Raw genomic sequence first — 27,190 nt, forward strand, 5'->3', positions numbered from 1 at the left:
ACATACAGACTTGACGGAATATGATATTTTGTAAAGTTCAGAAGGTAAAGTGGGAGAAATAAAATTTCAAGGGGCAAATAAAAAATTAAAGTTACTTTCAAGAGGTATCGGTGCGAATAAGCCTTATTATTTTGATTCGCCCTAATTAGTGGAGTAAGACTTACATGTTTTGAGGATACCAATAGGTGATATCTCCATCCTTCTCTCTCTCTCTATATCTCTAGATTCTCTACCCTTGGGGCAAGGAGTTAAATTTCGAAATTTTCTGCGAAATTTCGCCGAAAATTTCGTTTTTTAGGGGTGTCGAAATTTTACTACTAGTTCATGAATTTTTCGACGATATTTCGCCGAAATTATCAAATTTCGCCGAAATTTCGGCTCAGAGGAACAAACCCATTTTTCTGTCTATCTTCTTCTTGCTGGCTTTACAAACCCAGCCACCGGCGTGATTGGGGAGGGAGGAGAGAGAGGAGAAAAGAGATCGGGAAGGGAGAAATCCAGATCAGGGAGGGAGAGAGGGAGATCGGGGAGGGACTTGGGAGTTGGGAGAGAGTCACGGCGCAGGAGAGGGAGGACCCAGTCAGATTTCTCATTGATTATATGTTGACCCAGTCAGATTTCTCATTGATCATATCTCTGATTGTGATGAATGGAGACGGGGTTGGGTGGAGGGACATAAGCGAGCAACGCTGTGTTTCCAAAGCAGACTGAGAAATCGTTATTTGGGTCATGACAGGACATGAAATCTTTGACAATGTCTTGAGGAAGCTTAGGCTTCTTCTCAGCACAAGGGCTGTTCAGCTCCTGTGGTGGCTGCACCACTTCCTTGTTGAATATCGCAAGCATCTTTCACAACAAATTTTAACAAACTAATGTGATATTTGATCAAAAGATCGATCTCAATAATTCTCAAACCAAAATTTCATAAACCAGAGAAATTACAAAGGCATTCAACACAGAGATTCAGATACTGATGAAGAATAATGAGTCATTGTTGGGTTATATTCATATGTTGATATGCCACACAGTGGCGGCTGGGAGAAAGAAACGTGAAAGGGAAGAAGAAAGGAAGAAGTGGAAGCCAGGAAGGAAAGAGAAAGAGAAGAAAAAGAAAGAAAAGAAAAGAAAGAAAAGAAAAGAAAAAAAGAAAAGAAAGAAAAGAAAAGAAAAGAAAAGAAAAGAAAAAAAGAAAAGAAAAAAAGAAAAGAAAAGAAAAAAGAAAGAAAAAAGAAAGAAAAAAAAAAGAAAAAAAAAGAAAAAAAGAATGGATTTATGGTTGATTAGTGTTTGAGGTCTTTGTGCAATTGGAAAGAAAAAAAATGGTTTGAGATTTCGTTTAGTTATCTTTAAACTCTAAATTATAATACATGTCTATTAAAAATACTCTAAAGGACATAAATCCTAATATCTTAAAGAATATAGAGTATATAGGGTTTAATGCAATATTAGGACATATAAAGTATATGGTTTAATGTATAGATTATAGAGTATAAAAAATATACTAATTTTATTTAACAATATTTGTCTCCAGCGCGCATTATATTCATCACATATCACATGAAACCTACCATATAATTTGGTTTCTTCAATATTTTTTATCAATGTAGTAGATAATATGTTAAATAAACATATTGTAAAGTTTTATTCAAAATTTCCATATTTTGATAGCAATTTCCGTTGTTTCCGTCTAATTTTTGTCGAAATTTAAAAATCTTCGAAATTTCCGTCGAAATTTCCATCGAAATTTCCATCGAAATTTCCTCGAAACTCAAAATTTTATTCCTTGCCTTGGGGTTCCAGGTGGTATCCGAGTGATAGGTAAGTTATTCTAATTAGTGAAATGACCTACTACTAAGATAAAACCTGCACTGCTCTGCGTGAACAGTCCTCTTCTTCTTCTTCTCTTCTGCCGCTCTTTTAAGGTTAAAACTGAATCAGTTTTTTTTTTTTTTTTTTTTCAAATGTTTCTTTTTGTTTCTTCTTCTTCTTCTTCTTCTTGTTAGTTATTCATCCGTGACTTTCTCCACCGAATTATTTATTTTGTTTATTTTATTTTTGGAGTTTGGAGGTTTAGCTTAAACCCCAGATTACAATGGTGGCTCCGCCGCTGCTACCGTCTCCCTCGCGTGGATCGAAGAGGAAAGCCAAGAAGAAACAAATCCAACAACAACATGCAGAGCTCGAGAAATTCGATTCCCTCTCATGGAACCCATCTCTCTCCAATGACGATGCCTTCACTCATGTCGTTGGCGACAACGACCTCGAAGGAGGTGCGTATAAACCCTAAACTCTAAACCCGAATTTTATTGATTTTATTTGCTCCTTTTTTTTTTCTTCTCAATTCAGAGAGCAAAAACTGGAAGTAGAGCGAATGGTCAGTCAATGAACAATTGTTGTACTTGTTGACAAAATGTGGTTTTTCTGTTTGGTTACTCATTCGGGTTTAATTTAATTAGTTGTTAAAGCTTCGAATGTTTAATAAAGTTTAGTTCTAGTTAATAAACATTTCTAGTGATGAAATTACATGCTTTCTGTTTAGAAAGGAAGCAAAGTTTGTTAATGTTAATATCGATGAACACAGGTTTTCTTTTGCTCGAAGAGATTGACGAGGCTGCGTATGGTTTAGACATTCCCGAGCCAGAAGTAAAAAATGGGGACAGGAAGGAAAAGTCTAAGCAAAGTAAAAAGTCCAAGAAACGGAAGCACGACCAAGTTGATGGCAGTGCTGGTGATGGGGTTGAGGCTAATGGTGAAGAGAGGTTGGACAAGGATGAGAATGAGATGACTAAAAAGAGGAAAAACAAAAAGAAGCCAGAGGAATCTCAGAAAAATGAGGATGTTGATGGAAATGGTGGAAATGAGGTTGAAGAAAAAGACAAGGATGAGGATGCGAGTTTTAAAAATAAAAAGAAAAAGAAAAAGAAGAAGGCCAAGAAAACTCAGAAAAATGAGGAATCCACAGTTGGTTAGTGTTGTATTTTTACTTGTGGGATTTTTCAATGCTGGTTTGTTTTGTTTTATTTTCTGTATTGGTGTTGCGCAGTTTGTTACACTTTTAGCACTAGGCACCCCAATGATTTGTTAATTTCTTCAAGTTAATTGGCTTGATGATGATGAACTCAACCTAATACTTATGATCTTGGAGCATGTCCTTTATGGTTGTTTGTTAACTTATTAAGTTATAATTTGATCTGCAGTTGCTTGTTTGTTTATGCTGACTATGTTAACCATATAACACATATTCTCGATATACATTTTTTTTCTTCTGTTTCCTATAAAATAAAAATACTAATACCAATAAAACATGTTAGTGTGTGTGATTTCTTAATTTCTGGTCTTGGTTAGCCTGATTGGGTTGTGCAGCGCCATTAGCTTGGTAAGACAGACTTGGGTACATGTCCATCATCATGTGCTAATTTTTTAATGCACGAGCGATTTCTGGTTCTTCACAATTTTCTTCCCCCCCCCCCCCCCTCCATATATTTAAAAATGATGTACATGTTTAGTTTATTTTTTAAACTTATCACTTTCTGCGGTGCATGTGATTCTAGATGACAATAGCAATGGCAAGGATGAGATGGAAGAAGAGCTTTTTGATGAAGCTGAATATTATGCATGGAATGAGTTGAGACTCCATCATCTGATTATGAAATCGATATACAGGCTTAGGTTCAAGGAACCAACGCCTATACAGAAAGCTTGTATTCCTGCTGCTGCTCACCAAGGGAAGGTTGGTTAAGGTTATTGTATAAGCTCTTTGACAGGTGATGATTATATTAAGCTTGATGGTCATTGTAATTGGTTTATATGGAAGGACGTTGTTGGTGCTGCGGAAACTGGGTCTGGGAAAACACTAGCTTTTGGTTTGCCCATTTTACAACGCTTGTTAGAGGAAAGAGAAAAATCTGTGAAGATGGATGAAGAAAAGGGGGAGGAAGCAGAAAAGTATGCTCCAAAAGGCCTTTTACGAGCCCTTATTATTACTCCTACTAGAGAACTTGCAAATCAGGTAATATACATTGTCAGTTGCTTCTCTTCATGTAATTCTCATTTTGCATGAGTGCATGAAATGACAGGATTGCTTGATGTGCGCTAGTGGAGCTCTTGTCATGTTTGAGTCCATGGGTTGGTAACAAGTAATCAAAAGATAGATGGGAAATTACCGATTGCCTTTTCTGAATACTCTTTGTAAATAAGTCTTTGGTTTTCATTTCTAAATTTAGAAAATTATGAAAACTCCAATTTTTGTAATTGAAAGCTTAGTACTTTTTTTTAATAGTGAACAAGTTTATCATTTCAAAATGGACGTATAAAATACACACAAGCGCATCCGCAGCCGGGAAAAAGCGCCGTGACGTTTATCGCTGCTTCAGTTCCTACTACATATTCCCACTGTTGCATTGAGCAATACAAAATTTTTCCAAGACCATATAGAGTGGTGAGGAAATATTTTAGGCTTTATTTTGCCGAAGATATTCTTGTGGAAAGCTCAAAGGCTAACCTTATAAACTACAGTCGACAGAAATGACATGTGGGGATTGCAGACCGAAAAAAAAAGACATGGGGGATAGAGATCTACTAAAACTTCTTGAGGAGACTGCATGCTGTATTTAGTCGTTTCTTGGTTAGGTTTCATAAGAAAAATGGCATCTAAGAGCCTTACTCCCCAAAACGAAATATTGCTCTCTTGTTTTTCCTGCATGGTTTCAATTATTTTCATATTATCTTTTACAAAATGTAAATTTTTGCTGCAGTAATTGTTAGGATTTTGGGTACTTATATTACCAGGACCAGGAGAGTTGGTCAAAAGATTGTGAAAATTTTTCCCATTTCTATTTTTGAATTTTTTGTTAAGCAACAGTTGCTCATCCCTTGTCATATTGTTTCTCAACATAAATGGTGGAATTGCTTTTGAATAAGTGGAACATATGGGTTTTAGACTTTGTGTGAACCACTTGATCAATTCAGAATCTGCATGTGGGGATTTTCATTTTTCCTTTGACCAGCCACTTGCTCATCCAGGTCTCTGATCATCTTAAGGCAGTCGCCAAGGATACAGATATTAGAGTGGTTCCAATAGTTGGCGGGATGTCAACAGAAAAGCAGGAGAGACTTCTAAAAGCAAGACCTGAGATTATTGTTGGAACTCCAGGGAGATTATGGGAACTTATGTCTGGGGGAGAAAAGCATCTAGTTGAGGTCAGTAGTAATATATGTACATTGGTTAACTGGAGACTGATTGTGTCTGATTTTCCATTTTCTTTTTCCCCCCCTGTTTTGATACAATCCCATATCTTTGCTTTCTGAATATTTGCTATTGTGCAGTGCGCTGTTTGTATCCATATTTCTTGTTTTTGCACGAGGATTTTTTTTTTTTTGTTAGTTAGATTTGTTTGCATGTGTGTACTGTTTGTATTCTGCAGTTGGTCAGGTCTAATTCCTGCTACCAAGAGCTGTTAATTTTCTTGTAATTTTGAGTATAAAAATGTGGAAGAGACATAATTAGACAACTGGAAAAATCTGAGTAGAATAATTAACTCTATCAGAGCCTGTACAACCTTTAACTCTGTGTCATTTGTTTCACCATGCTAAACTAACATGTGATGTCATATATGTATGCTTATGTGTATGTATGTAGTTTCCTTCATTGGCAGAGGGCTGTCCCCATTCTAGCCTGGTCAGTGGCCCAACATAGGAAGAGATGTGGTGATCTTAGTCACAGGAATAGTGTCGTGCAATGCTTATTTTCACATCCAGTAGAACTTTAGTGACTATTATTATTGGCAGCGTTTGTTTTAAGGTTCCGTGAGTGAGCTGCATGAACATGTGTTATAGATAAAAAATTTTTTTTGACTCCTATTTTATGCCTTTGCAGTTACATTCATTGTCTTTCTTTGTGCTGGATGAGGCAGATCGAATGATAGAAAAGGGACATTTCCATGAATTGCAGTCGATAATTGACATGCTTCCTGTGAGGAATGGTTCAACTGAATTCCATTCTGAAAATGCACAAAATTCTGTTACGATGTCCAGCTTCCAGAGGAAGAAAAGACAAACTTTTGTTTTTTCTGCTACTCTAGCACTCTCTGCTGATTTCCGTACGAAGCTAAAGCGTAGTTCACTAAAATCGAAGCAATCAATGTCCGATGGGCTGAATTCTATAGAAACTCTATCAGAGCGAGCAGGGATGAGAGCCAATGTCGCCATCATTGATCTGACAAATGAATCCATTTTGGCTAATAAGCTTGAGGAGTCATTTATTGAGTATGTGCCCTTCATCTTTTCTTCTATTATCTGGCATCTGGAACTCTTTTTCATGAGAATTCAGTTCACTTTACCAACTTTATCATTTTAGAGTATAATGTCTTGAAGTTTAGCTTCTCCATTGAATTATGTGAAAGTGATTACTCTTTATTGGGCATAGGGGCTAAGAAAGTGATTACTCTTTGGAGATGTGCTGTTTTGGCTCTTTTGTGTTGTGTTTGCTTGGAGTGGAATAAGGGCCTCTTTGAAGATAAGGAGGAGGAGTTGGTTTTAACTTGGGAAAATTTTCCTATTGTTTATAACATTAGGAAAATTTTCTTACAATAAATTACACAATAGCTTTAAGTAGTAAAGAGGTCCTCAGAAGACACTGAGTGCTGTTTCCTCTAATGCAGACCTCGGAAGGTTGTCTCCTTTTTTTTTTTTTTTTTCTTTTCTAGGAGGACCTAATAACAAACAATTGCATCTCAGAAAGCCAGTGCTTTGAACTTTCAATCTGCTCTTGGCTCGCTATGATGCTGACACTATTTATATTTTCTTACACTGAGTTACATAATAGCTTGAAGCAGTATAGAGGTCCTCACAAGACACGGAGTGTTGTTTCTGTTAATGCAAACCTCGGAAGGGTGTCTCCTCTTTTGGCTAAAAGAGGACCTGATAACAAAAATGCCATCTCAGAAAGCCAGTGCTCTATACTTTCAATGTGCTCTTGGCTCGCTATGATGTCAACACTATTCATATTTTCCCATTGTTTATAAAATAAGGAAAATTTTCTCACACTGAATTACACAGTAGCTTTAAAAACAGGTCCTCAGAAGACACCGAGTGCTGCTTCCTCTAATGCAGACCTCGGAAGGGTCTCCTTTTTGTTGCTAGGAGAGGACCTGATAACAAACAATGGCATCTCAGAAAGCCAGTGCTTTGTACTCTCAATCAGCTCTTGGCTCGCTATGATGGCAACACTATTCATACTTTCCTTTGTTTATAAAAGAAGGAGAATTTCCGTTCACTGAAGTACACAATAGCTTGAAGTAGTAAACAGGTCCTCAGAAGACACCAAGTGCTGTTTCTTCTAATGCAGACCTTGGAAGGGTGTCTCCTTATTTTGCTAGGAGAGGACCTGATAACAAAATATTGGATATCAGAAAGCCAGTGCTTTGTACTTTCAATCTGCTCTTGGCATGCTATGATGCCTATGCTTTTAGTATTTTCCTATTAGCTATAAAATAAGGAACATTTTCTTATGCTCTCAGTTACATAATAACTTTTAGTATTGAAATCTTCTATTAAAAGATTCTATTCTGTGTGCAATTGTTAGATCCTCATTCCAAAGGTAAGAGTGTTAGATTGGATAATTGCTCATGGGAAAGTTAATACTTGTGATCTGGTTTAAAAGAGAAGACCTTTTTGTCTACCTACACATTGGTGTCTGATATGTAAGAAAGATGCGGGGAGTGCAGATGATCTATCTCCACATTTCCTGATAGCATTGACTCTTTGGTTAGCTTATTCAGGGAGGCCAATCTGTGCTGGGTGATTCCAGCTACATGTGAAGCCTTATATTGCGAGAAGCGTAACTTCTTTGGAGGAAGAAAGAGGGGTTTGGTGCTGGGAAGATGTGCAGCGATGCCTATTATTTAAGTTGTTTTACTAGAAAGGAATAAGCAGATATTTGAGGATGTGAGGGGGTGAGGAGGTGAGGAGGTGAATTAATTGTAGGAAAGGGGGTTTGTTTCTTGTCATCTTTTGGGGCCTCTCTGACTTCCGAGTTTAGGAAGAGTTCATTTTCTGCAATTTTTTATTTTATTTTTTTTTATTTCAGATTGGAAATCTGATGTTTCTTAATGTATTCTGTTGAAATCTTGGATATTAATGCAGTTGTCTTGTTGTAGATAGAGGACAGTTGTGGGCTTTCGTGTTTTCTTTTAGAGGACGTGTTTCCGTCAACATTGTACAATTTCTTTTTTGATTAAGAAGTCTCTTTCCTCTAAAAAAAGGATAGGGTTGGAGATTGTGAACGTTTAGGAGTTGTCTCAGTTCATATTTATTACAAAGTCAATGAATTATTTATATTTTTTCTGTTTCTGAGGAATTAAAAGTGTTTTGGACTTATTTTATCATGGTATATTTGATTTTGTTTTTTCCTTCATTTTTGGAGCTAATATTTGACTGGTGATGAAGAATCTTTGAATATTTAGTATATTGCATCTTATTGCACAGTGTTGGTATGTGTTGGCTTTTACTATGCGGTTCAAGTGGAATTTTTCGTTAAAGCTTTGAAATTTATGCCATTATTTATGCATCTTATTATGTGGTTGAAATTCGCCAAATATTGTTTTTAAGTAGATGAATATATGGAGTTGGAGATGGTCTTGTATTATTATGTATCGTTTTTATTTAACCATTCACCCCAACTTAGGTGGTAATATTTGAGATAGGTCTTTGGTTCACATCTTACCAACTAAAGTTATATTGTGATGCAAACACGATAGGATTGGCACCATCTCACTTGGTACATAGGTCGCATTTCTAGTCTTCTTCCCTCCCCATTATTCTTTTGGTTTTAATTATTCTCAAGATATATGTATTCTTCATGCTAAATTATGGCCAATAGCTTACTAACATTTTTTTTAGCTATCAAAGTTTCAACAGGATAATGAGTGTGTGTGTGTGTGTTTTATTATGTTTTTAATTGGACTTCTGTACTTTCATATCTTATTGTTAAACGGGGATGATTTGGATCAATTTTTCTGCCTTAAGTTAAACTTATCTGCATTTTTTATTTTACTGAAACCAACCCATTAAAGACTTTTTAAGTCAAAATATAAATTGGGGTCATCTTGTATGAATCTTTCAGAAACTTGTACTATAATGTTGTTTAGTCATATCATTATACATCTTTCTGATTTTAGTGTATGACTTTTTCAGTGGAATGGTACTTAATAATTTTTGGTTTGCAGATGCACGGAAGAAGACAAAGATGCCTATTTGTATTATATTTTGAGTGTGCATGGACAAGGTCGCACAATTGTGTTCTGTACGTCAGTTGCAGCTTTGCGGCATATATCATCACTCTTGCGAATTCTTGGCATGAATGTTTGCACACTTCACTCTCAGATGCATCAGCGAGCTCGCTTGAAGGTTTGCTTTCCATTTTTCCAATTAAGTCAAACAAGGTTGTGACAGCATTTACTTGTGGAAAAACAGTAGATATAATTAAATTTTCACTCTAAAATATGAGCCTCAACCATTTATGATTTCAAGTGTAAAATTTGGCTAATGCAAATGATTGAAATGAATTGTTTAGCATTCAAGAATTGTATGGTTATTTAAGGAAGAAAATGTGGTGGAGCTGAGGGGAGTAAGTGTATTAATAATATGATGAGACAAATTCTGATTTTTTGTTTTTTTTTTTAAAATATGATGCCAATGGAGTTTACTATGGAAGGGCAAAGATGTTAAATTTTTCTTTTTAATAATTTTAGCAAGCATTTGCTGTAGAGTTCGGTCTGAAATGTGTATAATCTGGGCTCAGCCAAACATGACTTGGCCACCAGTTCAGTCTGATTTCTGTCACTGCTGAGCTTGAAACTGTTGGCCTGGATGTGTTTTTTGAGCTTGATGGACATTGGCTTTGGGACAGATCTGCTGCTCTTTTCCTTTTTCTTTTCTGATGATTAACCATTGATACACAAATCCTAGTTAACTGTTACCACTTGGTAATGAGAATATAATTGAAAATCTTTGTAGATAATATTGCTACTCGGTGACCTTATTTATGTATTGTGCTTGCGGTCCCAGGGAGATGCAGACATAATTTTCTATTTAATTATGTTAGTCTCAAAAGTATATTCCAGATCCATGGTTATTTGCTTGGATGGTTTATAGGGGGAGTGGGTTACCTACCACTAATGAATAAATAAAATGCATTCAAGTTCAAATTTATGGGTTGAATTTTTATTTTTTACTTTTATGACTCCTTTAAGGAAGAAAGATTACAAGATAAAAAGATTTCAACCACAGCTTCCATCGTCTTGATTTTCTCATCATATGTACTTTTGTCAATGTTTGGTTGTATTTATGTATGATTTTTATTTTATTTTTAATTTTTGTATCTTGTTAACATCTTTCCCCTCTTCATTTGTGCTGAATCCAGGCAATTGATCACTTTCGGGGAAATGAACATGGTAAACTTGTGGCTAGTGATGCTGCAGCTAGAGGCTTGGATATTCCTGGTGTTAGAACTGTTGTTCACTACCAGCTTCCACATCAAGCAGAAGTATACATTTGGATGCTTGTCACCATGTTATTTGAAGTCCTTACATATTCTGACTGAATGTGTTTTATTCTTTTTCCTAGGCTTATGTTCACAGATGTGGTAGAACTGCTAGAGCTTCTGCTGACGGGTGCAGCATTGCACTAATTACACCCAATGAGACTTCCAAATTTGCTTCATTGTGCAAATCATTTTCTAAGGTAGCACTCTTGAAAAGAAGGCTTTCTTTTTGAATTGTTCATGAAGGAAAAATTCAGTTCTAAATAGGGGTTTGAATATTGAGCTTAATATCAACTGAAGGACTTAATATGTTCAGTTCTGTCCACAATTTATCCTTAATATGTTATCTTGCTTCTGTACCTAGGAAAGTTTTCAGCGATTTCCTATTGAGAACTCATACATGCCTGAGGTCATGAAACGATTATCTCTTGCACGTCAAATAGACAAGATTCAGCGGAAGGATTCCCAGGTATTTATGTCGATTTAGATTCTTACAGTGCAATTCTAGTGGTGGGGCAGCTTGGTTTAAGCTTCTTTATGTCTATGCCCAACCTCTCCCAAAAAAAAAAAAAAATGCCCAACCAACTGAACCCCAATAAGGCATGACTCCCTATTTGGGCTGAGCTTGCCCAACCTAGATAGGGAAAAGCTAGGCTGATGCCTAACCTCTAGTCCAAAGGATTAAATGGGCCCTACCGCTGGGCCTCGAATTGACCAAGCTTTGATCTGACTTTGTATACAGTTTTTTTTATTAAGAATTTAATTATAGTTTATAATTTAATAAATCTAACTTAAAATTATGACTAATCAATACTTCTTTAGTTTAAAAAACTAATCATGTAATGTAAATAATAATATAAACTTATAAGATATATATTAATTATATAAAGCCTCGAGCTAGGCCTTGAGATATCTGGGCCTGGCTGCGGCACTGTGGCCTAGGCCCAAGTCTCTATAGGGGTTGGCCCTGCTTGTGTATGCCATTGGGCTGGGTCGATGTATCATCCCAAAAAATTGGGATGTGGTGTGCCAGCCCATAGGGCCATGGATTAATTTTACAGTCCTAACAGTCCTAGTGCACCTATCGTCTCCCAAATTGAACTTTGTGGGCTCAGACTTAAGTTTGCTCAAGTTTTAGTTCTTGTACATTGGTTGTGTTGATGGCAGAAAGTCCTGATTCTCATACAAGCTTTTGAACCGGTATCATTCTATTGTTGTTTTATATTTAGAGCTTGCTTGATATGTGTTTCTAGATGTAATGTTCTGTGTCATTTATTCTGTATGTCTGTCATTGTTGCTGTATTTCTGATGTGGACTTCTTGTCCGCATTGTTGTATTTTTCAAAAAGTTGATAAATAAAACTAGTTTCCTTTCACAAGATAGTTTGCTACATACATATTGTTTTCACAAGATAGTTTGCTATATGCATATTGTTTTTTGTTTCTGAATTAGAGGTTCTTGATGTACTCCTAAATTTTGTTCCTTTTTGTCCTTTACCTTCTCTGTTAAATCTAATCATGATTTTTCATACTATTCAACATAATTTTTTTTCTTCAGTTATACTTGATCTAGATATTTTCTGTCTTCTCTTATAGAGGACATGCATATTATTACCTGCTCATGTTAATTCACCATTCTTTTCTCTTATAAAATTTCTCATAATCAGCCAAAGTATGTTTCAATTTCTTTATTGTAATCTTGCATTCTTTGTACTATGTTTTGAGTTTGCTTTTCTTTTCCAGGAGAAAGCAAAGAAAAGCTGGTTTGAAAGAAATGCGGAATTGGTTGAATTGGTTGTGGACAACGATGACAGTGAGGAGGAAATAGTGAAAAATCATAAGCAAAAGAAAGCCAGCTCCACGAATTTAAAGAAGTTGCAGCAGGTTGCTTAATATATGGATATTCTTTTTTTCTTAATGCTCAAGTTGATCTCATGATTGGCTGATATGCATAGTCTAAAGTTTTGATCTATATTTGTTTGGAATAACAGGAGCTCAAGATGTTGCTTTCACGTCCTTTACAACCGAAATCATTTTCAAATCGTTATTTGACAGGGGTAACCATCTTACAATCTTATTCACTTGAAATTCTTTTTCTAGAAGCTGCTAGTTTATTTATTTTAATCTCTGAAAAAGGAATTTTCATGCTTATGCATTCTTTATATTTTTGTAATATCATTTTATTTTTGATAGGAAACAAAACCTTTTATCTTGAAAGAAAGATGAGTTACAAAGATAGATCAGAATTTCATCTAACCATAGCCGACTGCTAGAGCTTTACAAGAATTGAACTGCTTAGATGATGATGCCTATACTGTCCCAAATAAGATCCACCTCCTCTGCCCTTTCATCAAATATTCTGTTTCCTTTCATTGGAACAGTCCAAATAGAGGCCAAAACTGCATATAATTTTAAAAAATATTGGTCAAATTAAAAACTACAAATCTTAATACAGATTAGTGTTTGTGCCGCTAGGGTTTGTTTTACTGTCTGGATAGAAAGAGAGAGAGGAAGGGGAGAATGAAGAAGAGAAGAAGAGAAAAAGGAGAAGAAAGAACATGTTTTATGTTGTGTATTTTGGATAGAACAATGCTTGGGTCCTCATGTTTGAGGACCAACCTTGTTCTCATGGCCAATTAAATGAGCTCCACTATGAGATAGAAAAAAGAGTTGGGATCGTGGACCCCATCATGGGTTCATTTGATTGGCCATGAGGACAAGGTTAGTCCTCAAACATGAGGACCCAAGCATTGCTCTTTTGGATATTTAGAATTGTTATTTGAATTTTTTTAGCATAAATATATATATATATATTATTTCGGAGCCGTGTTGTGTCCTAGTTTTTGGAACTTTTCTGTATCCGCGTGTCGTGTCCCCGTACCCGTGTCCCTATCCATGCTTCCTAGCTTCCTTCCTTCTAAAGGTTAAGTATCATGTTGTGATTCAAGGATGATCAATATAATTGAAGAAACAAAGATTAGAAAGACTGAGTTACAACACTAAATGTCTTCTCAAAATCATATCCTAGTCCTGTTCCCAAATTGTCCTTGGTTATGTATCATGTTCTGTTTACTTGATTTACCAAGAAAAGAATAATGGGCAATTTTATATTTTAACCCGTTTTAATGAGGGACTTACTTTATTGACTTTGGCGGGAAAACTCTTACATTTCATAACCCTTTGGCCATTTTTGGACAAAAATACCCCTCAGGAATGGCTGCAGCACCATCTAAAGTGGCTGTAGTCAGTTCATCTTGTTCATCAAAAAAACCCAGATCCAGATCATCTTGACCAGATGCAGAAATGATAGATTTTTGCCTATGGTAGGAATATTTATATCAAGGGTATAATAATAGACTTTTCAAGTCAAAAAAGGGTTAGAAAAGTAAAGATCTCAGAAATAGGGTTAAATAAATAGGAGGGACATCAAAATGGGTTATTCAGTGTAATTTCTCAATTATAATTCCATTATGCATCATAGTTAATGCCAAATGGTCCTTGAACTGTTCAACCTATTAGATTGTCCCACCCTCCCTCACCACTTGGGCTAAGTCCACTTTTTCATATATATATATATATATATATATATATATATATATATGCATAATCATGTGTATTTATAGGGTGAAATGTGCCTAATATATTTTAATTTCTAAAGTAAGGAATGTCATGTATAGTAAATGTCTAATTACAGGGGAAACCAAAAGGGTCTAAGGCTATAGCTGAGGTTTATGTTGTCTTTCTCTGCTAGCAATACCATTCAACTGATTTTTTTCTTTTTGATAACTCGTAGTAGGTAATTATATTAGGACTATCACATTTTAAAATTTTTTATTGGTCTCATGCTCTTGTAAAGAATCTAAACCTTATGGCAAGTTGGGTGCTCTGTAGCATGTTTCTGTTTAGCCTTTTGTTGTAGAACTATGTTGCACAATCTTTTTTTTTTCTTGGCTGCTTATTTGCTTTTGTTTGTAACCTAACATTCCTTAATAAGTAGTTTCCCCCCTTCTTGGGGTTTTGGAGAGGAGTTGTAATAGAACTTATGGTTGATTGTCAGTATCAAAATAATATGATTCTATGAATGTGATCTCACTAAGGGGTATTTCAATTTTCCAATTGTGATGCAAGTGTAACTTTATTAAGGGTTCCAGCATTGCTATGTCTGTTATATGCCCCTCTAATCACATCATGCATGACACACATCCATATTTGTTTTTTAATATTTTTTTCAGGCTGGTATTACCCCCCTCTTGCAACATCAATTTGAAGAATTGGCCAAGCAAAAACTAGGTGATAGCAGCAATTCAGGACTTAACAAAAGTAAATTGGTAGTTATTGGCCAGGATTGTGTGGAACCACTCCAGGCACTACGGAGTGGTGGGCATGAGGTAATGTCTAGAGCCATAGTCTGTTCCTTTTCCATATGGCCAAAGTTTTACTGCACAATTTCATAATTTATTTCTTGTCTGAAACTGTGGGCACAAAAGTAGTACTAGTGCCTCATATGAGATGATTGCATGATGTCCAGATACTGATTTTTTTTTTTTTTTGTTAAATGATTGAAACTACTGTATATGATTTAATTTGAAATTAAATTTATCTTCTTTTTCAAGTCTTCAAAAGATTCAAATATTCTTTTTCCGTAGACTTTGCAGAAAGTAAAAGTATAGGTATGTTTAGATGCTATCATAATTGAACAGATGCATGGTAATGTATAATTACTATAAATTAGCAGCTGGTGCATGAGAAAGCCATGATGAAATCAATATATGAAAACTACAGCAATTTACTTTCTATTTAAGAAATCTCTATCTGTGTAAATAACAAGCTCGTGCGAGTTGGGCTATTTTTCATTGTTTCTCATTTTATTTCCTTCTCTCCAAGTTCTGGTATTTGACTCCTCTCTCTCTCTCTCTCTCTCTCTCTCTCTCTCTCTCTCTCTCACTGACAGGTGCACATAAATGTGAAAGAGATGGCACAAAAACGAAGAAATATGGAGAATTTGAGGAGGAAAAGAAAAGAGGAGAAAAAACGTACACTTTCGTTCCCTTTTCTTCTCTTTTTGTGCATGCTTATTTCTGGTTGGAGGAGGGTGTTGATTTGTATGATTTATTTATAGAGGAGGGATGCATCGTTCTTGATATTGTTATTCCTTGCAGGTTTGAGAGATCAGCGAAGAAAGCGAAAGAAACAGCTAAAAGGGGGAGAATGAGTTGAATTACTAATTGGTTCCGGCCTTAAAAATATAAATTTAACAAAGTAATGTCATTATAGCATGTAAAATTTCTAAGTTGTCATGTCGATGTCTTTTTTTTTTTTTTTTTTTTTTCTCCTATGAAAATTGTTTCTCTAATGTGGTCATCCAGCTCTAAGCCACATTTTGTGTTAGTCATTGAAATTTATTTTTGAATTCTGTAGTCATTGAGCTTAAACCATAGCATTTGCTATAATTTTGAAGTTCTACTCTTTATAGAGTTTTAAGAACAATTGAGCCTCAAAAGTAAATGATGGCTTTATGTAAAACAAAAATTCTCTATTTTGTTGGGTTTTTGAGCTCTGAATGAACGACATCCTTAACGTTGAATTCGTGCAGTGTGAGCATTAGGGGTGGGCATTTAAACCGGGAACTGGGTGGACCGGACTGAACCGGGGGAAAAAAAACCGTAAAAAACCGCTTTGACCAAAACTGGTCAACACCGGGACCGAACTGGACCGGTCCAATCCAATTCCGGTCCAGTTTTGCACTTCACAGAACTGGACTGGACCGGATAATTAATATATATTTTTAATTTTTATACATATTTAATTTTTATACAATTTTATACACTTTTTAAATATTTTTATACACATTTTTACAAACATGTTTACACACATTTTACACATTTTAGATAATAAAATTAATATTAACCTAGCTATATTTTAGACTCTAAAATATATTTTATATAACCCTATGGCCTATATTATATATATATAATAATGTTTTAGTATATAATTTTAGTAACACCTTTTATAATACAATTAATATATTCTTTATATATACACTAAATCCTATATACTAAAATTATTATAGTTCTATGGTATAGTATATAGTTATATAACATATAAGCATATAAACCCAATAAGTATATAACATATATAACTAATAACTATATAAGCATATAAACCCAATTGAAATCCCAATGAAACACCAATTAGACTCATAGTCAACTATAAGTCTATAACCCTATACCCTAATACAATTATAACTATATACCCTAAACTATATTAATTAGTTAATTACTCTATACATATATTATATTATTATATATAAGTAATAAGTATATAAGTATATAACATATATAACTATATACCCAATTGAAACCCCAATTAGACTCATAGTCAAATATAACCCTATATCCTAATACATTATAACCATATACCCTAAATTATATTAATTAGTTAATTACTCTATACATATATTATATATAAGTAATAAGTATATAAGTATATAACATATATAATTATATAAGTATATAAACCCAATTGAAACCCCAATGAAACCCCAATTAGACTCATAGTCAACTATAAGTCTATAACCCTATACCCTAATAAAATTATAACTATATACCCTAAAATATATTAATTAGTTAATTACTCTATGCATATATTATATATAAGTAATAAGTATATAACATATATAACTATATACCCAATTGAAACCCCAATTAGACTCATAGTCAACTATAACCCTATATCCTAATACATTATAACCATATACTCTAAACTATATTAATTAGTTAATTACTCTATACATATATTATATATAAGTAATAAGTATATAACATATATAATTATATAAGTATATAAACCCAATTGAAACCCCAATGAAACCCCAATTAGACTCATAGTCAACTATAAGTCTATAACCCTATACCCTAATAAAATTATAACTATATACTCTAAAATATATTAATTAGTTAATTACTCTATGCATATATTATATATAAGTAATAAGTATATAAGTATATAACATATATAACTATATACCCAATTGAAACCCCAATTAGACTCATAGTCAACTATAACCATGTACCCTAAATTATATTAATTACTCTATACATATATAACTTATATAACTAATTAACTATATAAGTATAACTATAGAACCACAATTGAAACCCCAATGAAAATTAAAACCCCAATTTAATTACAAGTGTTTAAGTGACTTAAGTGTTTTAAAAATTAAAACCCTAATTTAATTACAAAACTCATACAGACAAACATTAAACAAGTAAACACTAAACAAACAAAGATTAAACAAAAAAACCATCAAACATTTAATTACAAACATCAAACAAACAAACATTAAACAAACATTAAAAGTCAAAAGTCACTATTCAGTTTTACTAAACAGTAAACATTAAACAAGTAAACAAGTCAAAGTTTCAAAATTATCATTTATCAAAGTCTGAAAGTCTGAAACCCTCAGCCCTCACGCCGCAGCCCGAGCCCGCAGTCCAGACTCCAGACCTCACGCCGACTCGGCGACTCGGCGACTCAGACTTCAGACAGCTCACAGCAGCCCGCAGCCCGCAGACCTCACGCCGCAGCCCGCAGCCCGCAGACCTCACGCCGCAGCCCGCAATCACGCAGACCGCAGTCGCGATCTTCCTCTCGCCGTCGTGGTCTTCCTCACGCAGTCACGCCGTCACGGTCTTCTCTTCCCTTCGCCGTCGCCGTCGCCGTCGCCGTGGAGATCTTCCTCTCGCGACCAGGCCGTGGCGATCTTCCTCTCGCGACCAGTCCGTCGCCGTCCCCTCTCGGGTTCGTCCGTCGCCGTCGCCCCGTGGGTAAGTTCTCTCATCACTCATTTCTCATCTCTCATATCTAGTATCTCGGGTTAGATTTTGGGTTAGATTTAGGGTTTGACTTTGGGTTAGGTTTAGGGTTTGATTTGGGGATTTCGGGTTTGATTTTCTGATTTACTAGATTTTGGATTTGATAATTGTAATTTACTGATTTACTTGATTTTGGGTTTGATAATTGTGATTTACTTATTGTTTGGGAAAATTGAAATTTGTTGGGAAAATTGAAATTTGTTGGGAATGTTGAAACTTGCTGGGAAACTTACTGATTTACTGATAATTTTGTTTGGTTTGATAATTTTGATTGTGAATATGTATGTTAAATTGTTAGGAGAGATGGACCCCCAATCACATGGCACCTCTAGTAACCTCTCCTCCACTGCCTCTGCCTCTTCACCATCACCATCACTATAGTGTTAAATTGTTCAAAAACTTTAATTTGTGAAGTTGAATTCTATTTTTTTAGTTGCTTAGTTATTTATTTATAGTGTTTGATGACAATTGGTTGTTGACAGGAGTTATTTGAAGACAATTGGTTAATTTGGTTGGTGGCAGGTTGATGATTGACTAGGATATTTTAATTTGTATTATTTTTAGTTATGTAACTTAATTTGTTTTTGATTGGTTTGTACTTTGTAAGTTTGTAATTTGTATTAGGTTGGTTTGTAATTTGTATTTGGTTTGTAATTTGTATTTTTTTAGCTTTGGTTGGTTTTTAATTTTTAATTACTTGCACTTGGATAAATTAGTAAGTTAGTTATAGTAAGTTAGTTACAGACTTGCTTTTGTTATAGACTTGGATAAATTAGTAAGTTGGTTATAGTAAGTTAGTTACAGACTTGCACTTGCACTTGGTTTTTATTTATCAGATATGCTGAGTTGCTGACAATGTAAATGTTTGTTGATCTATAATGATTCATTGATTTGTATTCATCAAATATGCTGACAATGTAAATGGCTAAATGCTTACCGGACTGGATATTTGACAAGCAGGCCAGCCATCAAAGGCTATGTTAAAAAAAACATGTTTTAAAATTTTTTTGGCCCAAAAATTTAATTGGGCTAAGGCCCAAATAGTGAGCCCAGTCTGAAACAGTAAACTGGACTGAACTGGAACTGTTCCAGTTCAGTTCGGTCCAGTTCTGAGCCAAAAAATTCAGTTCTATAGTACTGGACTGGACTGGATTAATTATACAGTCCAATTTACAGTTTGGGGTGAGCACTGGACTGTACTGGACCGTGCCCACCCCTAGTGAGCATGTAGGCTTGTATAGGGCAACATACTGTCGCTATTCAGTATTTCAGGCTATTATTGGGGCTCAGCTAGCTATATTTTGCCTCGACTGTCCTAAATCTTTGGTCCTTGTGTGCAGCCATAAGCAGTGTTGAAGGACAGTTTTAGGTTTCTGACCTCTCAATTTTCAGTCGTCCTACTCATGAAAAGGCCAATTTAAACCATGTGCACCAACAACCAAATGGTTTAGTGGTATTTTTTTGCACTTTGTTGAAAGAGTTTGTGAGTTTGTATGCCTCCTTCCTGATTAAAAAACAAAAAGGAGATTAAGAATGTGGATTGTTCAAAGATGCATGAAGCATGCAAAAACAAGGAATCGTGGAGGTTGCAAGTAGAACCTCGGTAAGAAATCTCAATTGAACTCCTAGTACATATGAACCCTCACTAAGTTTGAGGATCACATTGATGGTAGGGTAACAGTTCAAGGGATATTAGTGATAAAAAGCCAAGGACACCCTCCATATACATCCGACCCCTTAAAAATGTTTGTTCGGAAGTGCAGGCTTAGGATCAGAACCGTTCATTTTTTAGATCACCTATTAAAGATCATTTTTGTAAAAAAAATCAACTCAATCGAAAATCATTTGATTATATAACTGTTATCGAAGAAATGTAATAAATGGACAATTTGTATCTAAAGAGTGGTTTCTTGACCAAACCGTTCATTTATTCGATAATAGTTATATAACTAAAAGATTTCCGATTGAGTTGATTTTTTTGTAAAGATAATCTTTAATAGATAATTTAAAAACCCAATTCCGAAGGCTATCATCTTCGTCTTGCCTCTTGTCTGCATCTTTCAGAAAACATTGCATCTGCCTTAATTCGACTCGGATCTGCTCGGCTTGTTTCTTCACCCCATTTATGCTATGCAACGACGAGATGGCAACCGTGACTTTTTCAACCAGCAGGTCGCCGAGCTTGTCAACAACAAAGGCTACTACAAACTCTGCCATGCTTGCTATGCGACTTGATCCCTAATTACAGATAGCACAACAAAGATTTACACAGATTTTCTTTCTTTCTCATATATCTACCTACAAAACCACTACCTTGTAATTTGTATAACCAACTTTAAAATTATAATTTATATCCATGCTAATTTAAAATGGTTTTAGTTTCATTCAAAGGAAATTAAAAAGAAAAAAAATTGAGAAACAGCTGTCAGTGGGTATTTCATTAAAAAAATTCGTAACTTGCTTTTCAGTATACGATCACTGTGAAGGTGGGAAGGGTCCAATGTGGTGTGCGTGGAATTGGTGTGGATGTGGCCCTTCAATTATTATACGCGGTTTTCTCTCTTTTTTTTTGGGCAAGATGACTTTTGGGCTGTGCCGATGCTCATCTTGATATCCTCTAAGTCTGGATAATTGGAAGTTGGAAAACAACAGCAACGATCACTAATTATGTCTGTCTCGCGTTTCTTCTCTCCAAGGAAGAAAAAACATAAAAAACACCAAAATTGGGCCTTTCCAGAACAACTATGCCGTCGCTTTTCACTGGATGAGATGAGAGCAGCAACTCAATGTTTCAGTGATAGCTCATTTATTGGTCGCAGTGTCTTTGGCTCAGTGTATAAAGGGTATATCAACGATGGGGCCACACTCGTTGCAATCAAGCGCAGTTCTGGACATTCAAATCGTGAGTTCAGGGCGGAGGTGCAGCTACTCTGTCAGCTGCGCCACCCCAACCTAATCTCTCTCGTCGGATTCTGCGAAGAAAAAGGAGAGTCTATCCTTGTTTACAACTACATGCCTAATGCTACCCTCCATGATTGGCTTTTCAGGAGGAGTGAAGAACATGATCCGTTGTCGTGGAAGCAGAGACTGAATATCTGTATTGGGGTGGCGCGTGCAATACACTACCTCCACGCAGGGGTTAAGCATGTTATCATCCATCGAGACGTGAAGTGCTCCATCATTCTATTGGACGAAAAGTTGGAGGCTAAGCTTTCAGGCTTGGGGCTGTCCAAGATGGGTCCTCCTACTCTGTCACACGCATTAATCAGAGTAAACTCGAGGGTGATGGGTACAATGGCGTATATTGATCCAGAGTATGTGATTTCTAACCAACTTACTGAAAAATCTGATGTGTTCTCGTTTGGAATCGTGTTATTGCAAGTGTTGTTGGCCAAATCTTGTTCAATCATGCGCATGGATGGGGACGACATTATTTTACCTGATAGGATGGATCCATTCCTGATGGGAAAAATAGCTCCAGATTGTTTGACAAAATATATGGAGATCATCCAGAGATGCATTCGATATAGTGGAGCTGAAAGGCCCACAATGGGTGAAGTGCAGGTGGTACTTGAGTCTGCACTGGACCTGCAGGAGACCGCAGACACCACCAACCTTAATCCTGCCGATCACTATACCTTCCAAGGGATATCATTTTCTGAAATCAATCACACTCTCTCAGAATTGTATGCGCCGCTGGTACATTCAAGTGTGTCTCTTGATCTGGATTCAAATGGCTCTGTCGATCTTCATCCAAATAGCTAGCTAGTCCTCCTCTCTTTCAAACTTAGAAAGCTCCTTAACCCCAAGAATCACCAACTGTTGCCCTTTGCTGTGAGAAGAGGTGTATTTCGTTGACCATACCAAATGAGCCTCTAGCTGCTGTAATAAGCCGTGACTTCAATGATGTCACAATAGATGTCAATATTTTTGTTGAGGTACGTTTTGAGTTGTGACGTTGAGGGTAAGATTGTAATGAAGGGTCATATAAGGTTGAACATGAAAATGAACACCGATATCAAAATTTCGATTTGCCGTTGTAAATTTTTTTCTTTTTTAATTCAAATCTTAATTAACCTTTTGCCTATACTTCTTTTTTTCTACCAAAACCTTTTGCCTATACTTCAAAAGCCCACTAACAAAGGAAGCAATTGCGCTTTGCCTCTAGGCTTTTGGTGGATCAGTGGATGTACTTTCACATGACCAAAAAAAAAAAAACAAATTTGAATGCTTTAATATTATAGGTTATGGATAATTTGTTAGTTTAATGTATATTACTAGTCTTTTCCCGCGAGTGTGAAGTGGCTTTTTCTATTGCGCAAACACCGATATTTTGGCAAGCGTAATTCGTTTAATAGGTTTTTCCTATTTCTATTATCAAATTACAAATACAAACAAACCTAATTCTACCCAAATGAAAGACCCAAAAAAAAAAAAAATTGAATATGTAAAATTAAGGATAAAGAATTAATGAAAAATTAATTAAGGAGAGATAGGCGGTAAACCAATTCTCATGGGTGGGAAAGTGAATTTGGGAAATAAATAACTGACTATTGGATTTAAGCCGAAACGATCTCAGTCATTCGGACCCGGAGATAAATTTTAGGATTTAAAAACTGTTTAGTTTTATTATATAGACTAGCCTCTCCACACTCGCTTCTGCAAATGTGAAATGGCTCTTTCTATTGCGTAAAAACTGATATTTTGGCAAGCGTAATCCATTTAAGAGACTTCTTCTATTTCTATTTTCAAATCACAAATATAAACAAACAAACATAGTTGTTCAACCCAAATGAAAGACTAAAAAAAAATTGAATATATGAAATTAAGAGAAAATTAATTAAGAAGAGAAATTAACGGAAAATTAATTAAGGAGAGAAGCAGCAAACTAATTCTCATGGAGGGAAAGAAATTTGGGAAATAGATAAATGATCATTGGATTTAAGCCGAAACGATCTCAGTCATTCGGACCCATAGATAAATTTTAGAATTTAAAAATCGTTTTGTTTTATTATATAGATTTTTAATTAAGGGTTTTTTTTCATATTTAGTACATAAACTTTGACTATTGTCTTAATGTGGTACCTAAATTTTTATTTGTCCCAATTGAGTACCTAAACTTTTATTTTGTGTCTAATAGGTACCAAAATGAATTTCTGTTAAAATTGTCAACAAAAGTTAAGGGCAATATAGTCACTTCAAAAAATTTATATTTTAATTATAATTTTTTTATTTTTTTTGTTTGTTGTTTTCTTTTTAAATAATTTTAAGCATATAAAAAAAATAATTAAAATATACTTTGACTTTATTGCCCCTATAACAGAAATTCATTTTAGTACCTATTAGACACAAAATAAAAATTTAAGTACTCAATTGAGATAAATAAAAATTTAAGTACCACATTAAGATAAGGATCAAAATTTATGTACTAAATATGAAATAAACCCTTTAATTAATTACAACTTATTTGTCTGCAAGATCATAAAACAACTTAGGCAAGGTTGGTGAGTTTGAGTATCTAAGACGAAAGTTAGGCAACGCGTGCGTGATAATAAAGCAAAAAGGGTTGACTATGAAGACTTGAGTTTTGGGCTTGGGCTGCCCCTTGTTCATCATCATCTTACGTATATTTACTTGATGGCAGGCAGCAAATACAATAGCATAGTCGCGGGTAAAAGGCCGAAAGCAATCAATCAAAACAGGATTATGGGGTTTACTCCACAGTCTATCTCATGTTTCTTCTTATCTCCAAGGAAGAAAAAACATCATCAAAATTGGTCCTTTCCAGAACAACTATGCCGTCGCTTTTCACTGGATGAGATGAGAGCAGCAACTCAATGTTTCAGTGATAGCTCATTTATTGGCCGCGGTGACTTTGGCCCAGTGTATAAAGGGTATATCAACGATGGGACCACACTCGTTGCAATCAAGCGTTTTTTTGGAGATTCAAAAGAGGGAATGCGTACATTCAAGGCGGAGGTGCCGCTACTCTGTCAGCTGCGCCACCCCAACCTTATCTCTCTCATCGGCTTCTGCCAAGAAAAAGAAGAGTATTTCCTTGTTTACAACTACACGCCCAATGGCAGCCTCTCTGCTAGCCTCTTCGAGGCTGGAAAGCATCCGTTGTCATGGAAGCAGAGACTGAATATCTGTATAGGGGTGGCGCGTGCAATACACTACCTCCACGCAGGGGTTAAGCATGCTATCATCCATCGAGACGTTAGATGCTCCAACATTCTATTGAACGAAAGCTTCGATGCTAAGCTTTCAGACTTGGGGTTGTGCAAGATGGGTCCCCCTGCTTTGTCAAACGCAGTAATCAGAGTGGAATCGAGGTTAACGGGTACATATGGGTATCTTGATCCAGAGTATATACTTTATGAAAAACTTACGGACAAATCTGATGTGTTTTCATTTGGAATGGTGTTACTGGAAGTTTTGTGTGCCAAATCCTTTTCAAGAGACATAAGAACAGGCATCAATGGAGGCGAGACTTTTGGGCCTGATATGATGGATCCATTTCTAATTGGCAAAATAGCTCCAGATTGTTTGACAAAATATATGGAGATCATCCATAGATGTGTTCGCCTTACAGCAGCCCAAAGGCCCACAATGGGTGAAGTGCAGCTGGAACTTGAGTCTGCACTGGAGCTGCAGGAGAGTGCAGACACCACCAACCTTAATCCTCCCGATCACGATCACTATACCTTCCAAGGAATATCATTTTCTGGAATCAATCACATTCTCTTACAAGTGTTTGGGCTAGATTCAAATGGGTCTATTGGTCTTCATCCAAATGGGTACATGTAGATTCTCTTATATGTATTTGGGCCTCCGTTTTTCTTGCCTTTGGTCTCATACTGGTTTCTGGCCTATTTGGACCTGTCATTGTACTAGTTTCGTTTCTTTTGTTAGTTTCATTATTAACTTATTTTTGAACATCTTAAATACTTTTTACGAATTTGTTGTCTAACATGGTATCAAAATAAATGTATTGTTGATGGAGATGAAGGAGGAGTACCACTGAGTGACTCCAACCCTAGCATAATTCGGTGCCTTTGAAATATATATTTTATGGCCTCAATCTCAGACCCAACTTTATGAAGGTGTGAAGCTTGGTTGTAGAAGCAAGCATACCTTTTGACCTGCAACCATTCTCTCTCTCTCTCTCTCTCTCTCTCTCTCTCTCTCTCTCTCTCTCTCTCTCTCTACTCCTGCATGATACTAGCGGGAGTGCCTTTGAGATCTTTATAAACTTCAGACTGATTTTAAAAACATCAAAAAATGCTAAAATGTCCATGCACACGCATTAAAATTAACGGAAAATCAATGAATTTGACCAATTGGGGAACAATGCAAAGATTTGATACATGGAAACATTGAAAAAAAATTTAAGTTCCACAGACTAAAATGAAAATTCGAATACACTACAGAGGAGGTAAAGTGTAACTCTTTTTGAGAGCAGGTAAAGTGTAACTTGGCCATTGTAATTCATCCACAATCTTATATTAAATCTCTTCATACACTCTGCCTCCCAAATGAAATTGCATGAATTTTTCTACTTAATAAGAAATAACAATTAAATTCATATTCAAATTAGAAGTTTGAAAAAGTAGGCTAGCCAATTCAACAAATTGGGAATGATAAAAGAATAATTTCTTTTCTCTTTAGTGTTATTTATGAAATTAGAGAATTGGTAAACCATGTGGATATGCTTAATTATTACTCTATGCAGGCATATACCAACCACTTTTACATCGTATCTTAAATTTTCTACAAATATGGCGCCACATGTTTTTGTTATTAAAACTAAAGCAATGAAGCATGAGAATAAAGAAAGTCACTAACATAGTGGATTAGGAATGTAGAATTTAATATTGAATTAGAGGATGCAAATGCAATTATCATTAGGAATGATATGATTTACATCTTCGCTAGAACTCTAGTGGTGCATCAATAAAAAGGCCGAGAATGGTGGATGCTTGGTGGTGGGGGGACCAGTTAAACTTTAAACTGAGCCCTATCTTGGAAATCACGTTCAGCTCAACAATGCAAATAATATATCATTACACACATTAATATCTTATTTGTTCATAAAAGGAGTGCTTGTATTTTCATAGTCATATTTTCTCATCCACCTTATATTAATCCACCATTAAATTTGAAAAAAGTTATAAAAACACTCTTCCTACCCACCTATCTTATTCCATAATTCTTTTCTTTCATAGACCATAATTCTACTCAGTCATCAAAATTTAAAATTGATGATACTATTTGGTTGATGCCTATATATCTATTAAAATATGTATGATTATTCTATACCCTAAATTCTTATTTATTTATTTATAGTTTTAGATCAAGAATTCATTCTATTCTAATGTTTCTTTTGATTTTGAAATTGAATATTAATTTTAGGGATTTAAATTAAAATTTAGGAATGAATTATAGGAAAGTAAGTGTTTGAGTTAGTATATCAAATGATATTATAGTAATAATGAGAGATGAGAAGAGTGTTTTTATATTATTTTTTCAAATTTGATAGTGAGTGTAAAAATAAAGTGGGTGAGAAAATAAAATAGGTGGTAATAATATAAACACTCTTTGTAAATAATAAGAAAAGTTATGAGTGGACCCAAATCTTTTTTGGTCAAAAGTCAACTCAACTTTGAATAATTAAACATTATTATATTTTATATATTTTTTTTTTTGAAAAAAGATTGTCCAAGATTCCTTTCCTTGGGAAAGGAACTGTTTCATCTTTTAATCTCTATTAT

The 27,190-nt window shown here is 35.2% G+C and overlaps 1 protein-coding gene and 2 pseudogenes across 4 annotated transcripts; all 3 read left to right on the forward strand.

Annotated features, from left to right (window-relative positions):
- Positions 1 to 1,784: 1,784 nt before the first annotated feature.
- LOC147286361 (P-loop containing nucleoside triphosphate hydrolases superfamily protein) lies at positions 1,785 to 16,075 on the forward strand. Of its 4 annotated transcripts, none has more exons than XM_086240450.1 (16): positions 1,785 to 1,818; positions 2,062 to 2,270; positions 2,582 to 2,965; positions 3,552 to 3,730; positions 3,815 to 4,009; positions 5,023 to 5,199; positions 5,876 to 6,264; positions 9,225 to 9,405; positions 10,421 to 10,543; positions 10,624 to 10,740; positions 10,905 to 11,009; positions 12,283 to 12,423; positions 12,531 to 12,596; positions 14,772 to 14,927; positions 15,491 to 15,572; positions 15,699 to 16,075. In XM_086240450.1, the coding sequence occupies exons 2-16, from the start codon at positions 2,093 to 2,095 to the stop codon at positions 15,749 to 15,751; spliced, it is 2,526 nt and encodes an 841-aa protein (XP_086096576.1). In that variant the 5' UTR covers positions 1,785 to 1,818; positions 2,062 to 2,092; the 3' UTR covers positions 15,752 to 16,075. The 4 variants fall into 4 exon arrangements, with proteins under 4 accessions (XP_086096576.1, XP_086096572.1, XP_086096575.1 ...); XM_086240446.1 differs by having other exon boundaries at positions 1,790 to 1,922; XM_086240449.1 differs by lacking the exon at positions 1,785 to 1,818 and adding an exon at positions 1,839 to 1,922 and having other exon boundaries at positions 2,069 to 2,270.
- A 4,004-nt stretch (positions 16,076 to 20,079) lies between these two features.
- Positions 20,080 to 22,471, forward strand: LOC147286362 (receptor-like protein kinase FERONIA pseudogene; annotated as a pseudogene).
- Positions 22,472 to 24,048: 1,577 nt separating this feature from the next.
- On the forward strand, positions 24,049 to 25,357 carry LOC147286363 (receptor-like protein kinase FERONIA pseudogene; annotated as a pseudogene).
- Positions 25,358 to 27,190: the final 1,833 nt, after the last annotated feature.

Source organism: Dryas octopetala, chromosome 4 (assembly GCF_963921425.1).
Source record: "Dryas octopetala chromosome 4, drDryOcto1.1, whole genome shotgun sequence".
Lineage (NCBI taxonomy): Eukaryota > Viridiplantae > Streptophyta > Magnoliopsida > Rosales > Rosaceae > Dryas > Dryas octopetala.

Excerpts from the sequence above, each read along its gene's own strand:
- LOC147286361 (XM_086240450.1), top strand. The coding sequence starts at position 2,093 with ATGGTGGCTCCGCCGCTGCTACCGTCTCCCTCGCGTGGATCGAAGAGG. Across the intron at positions 10,544-10,623 it reads AGCTTCCACATCAAGCAGAA|GCTTATGTTCACAGATGTGG; the intron begins GTATACATTTGG and ends TCTTTTTCCTAG. Across the intron at positions 15,573-15,698 it reads AAGAAAAGAGGAGAAAAAAC|GTTTGAGAGATCAGCGAAGA; the intron begins GTACACTTTCGT and ends TATTCCTTGCAG.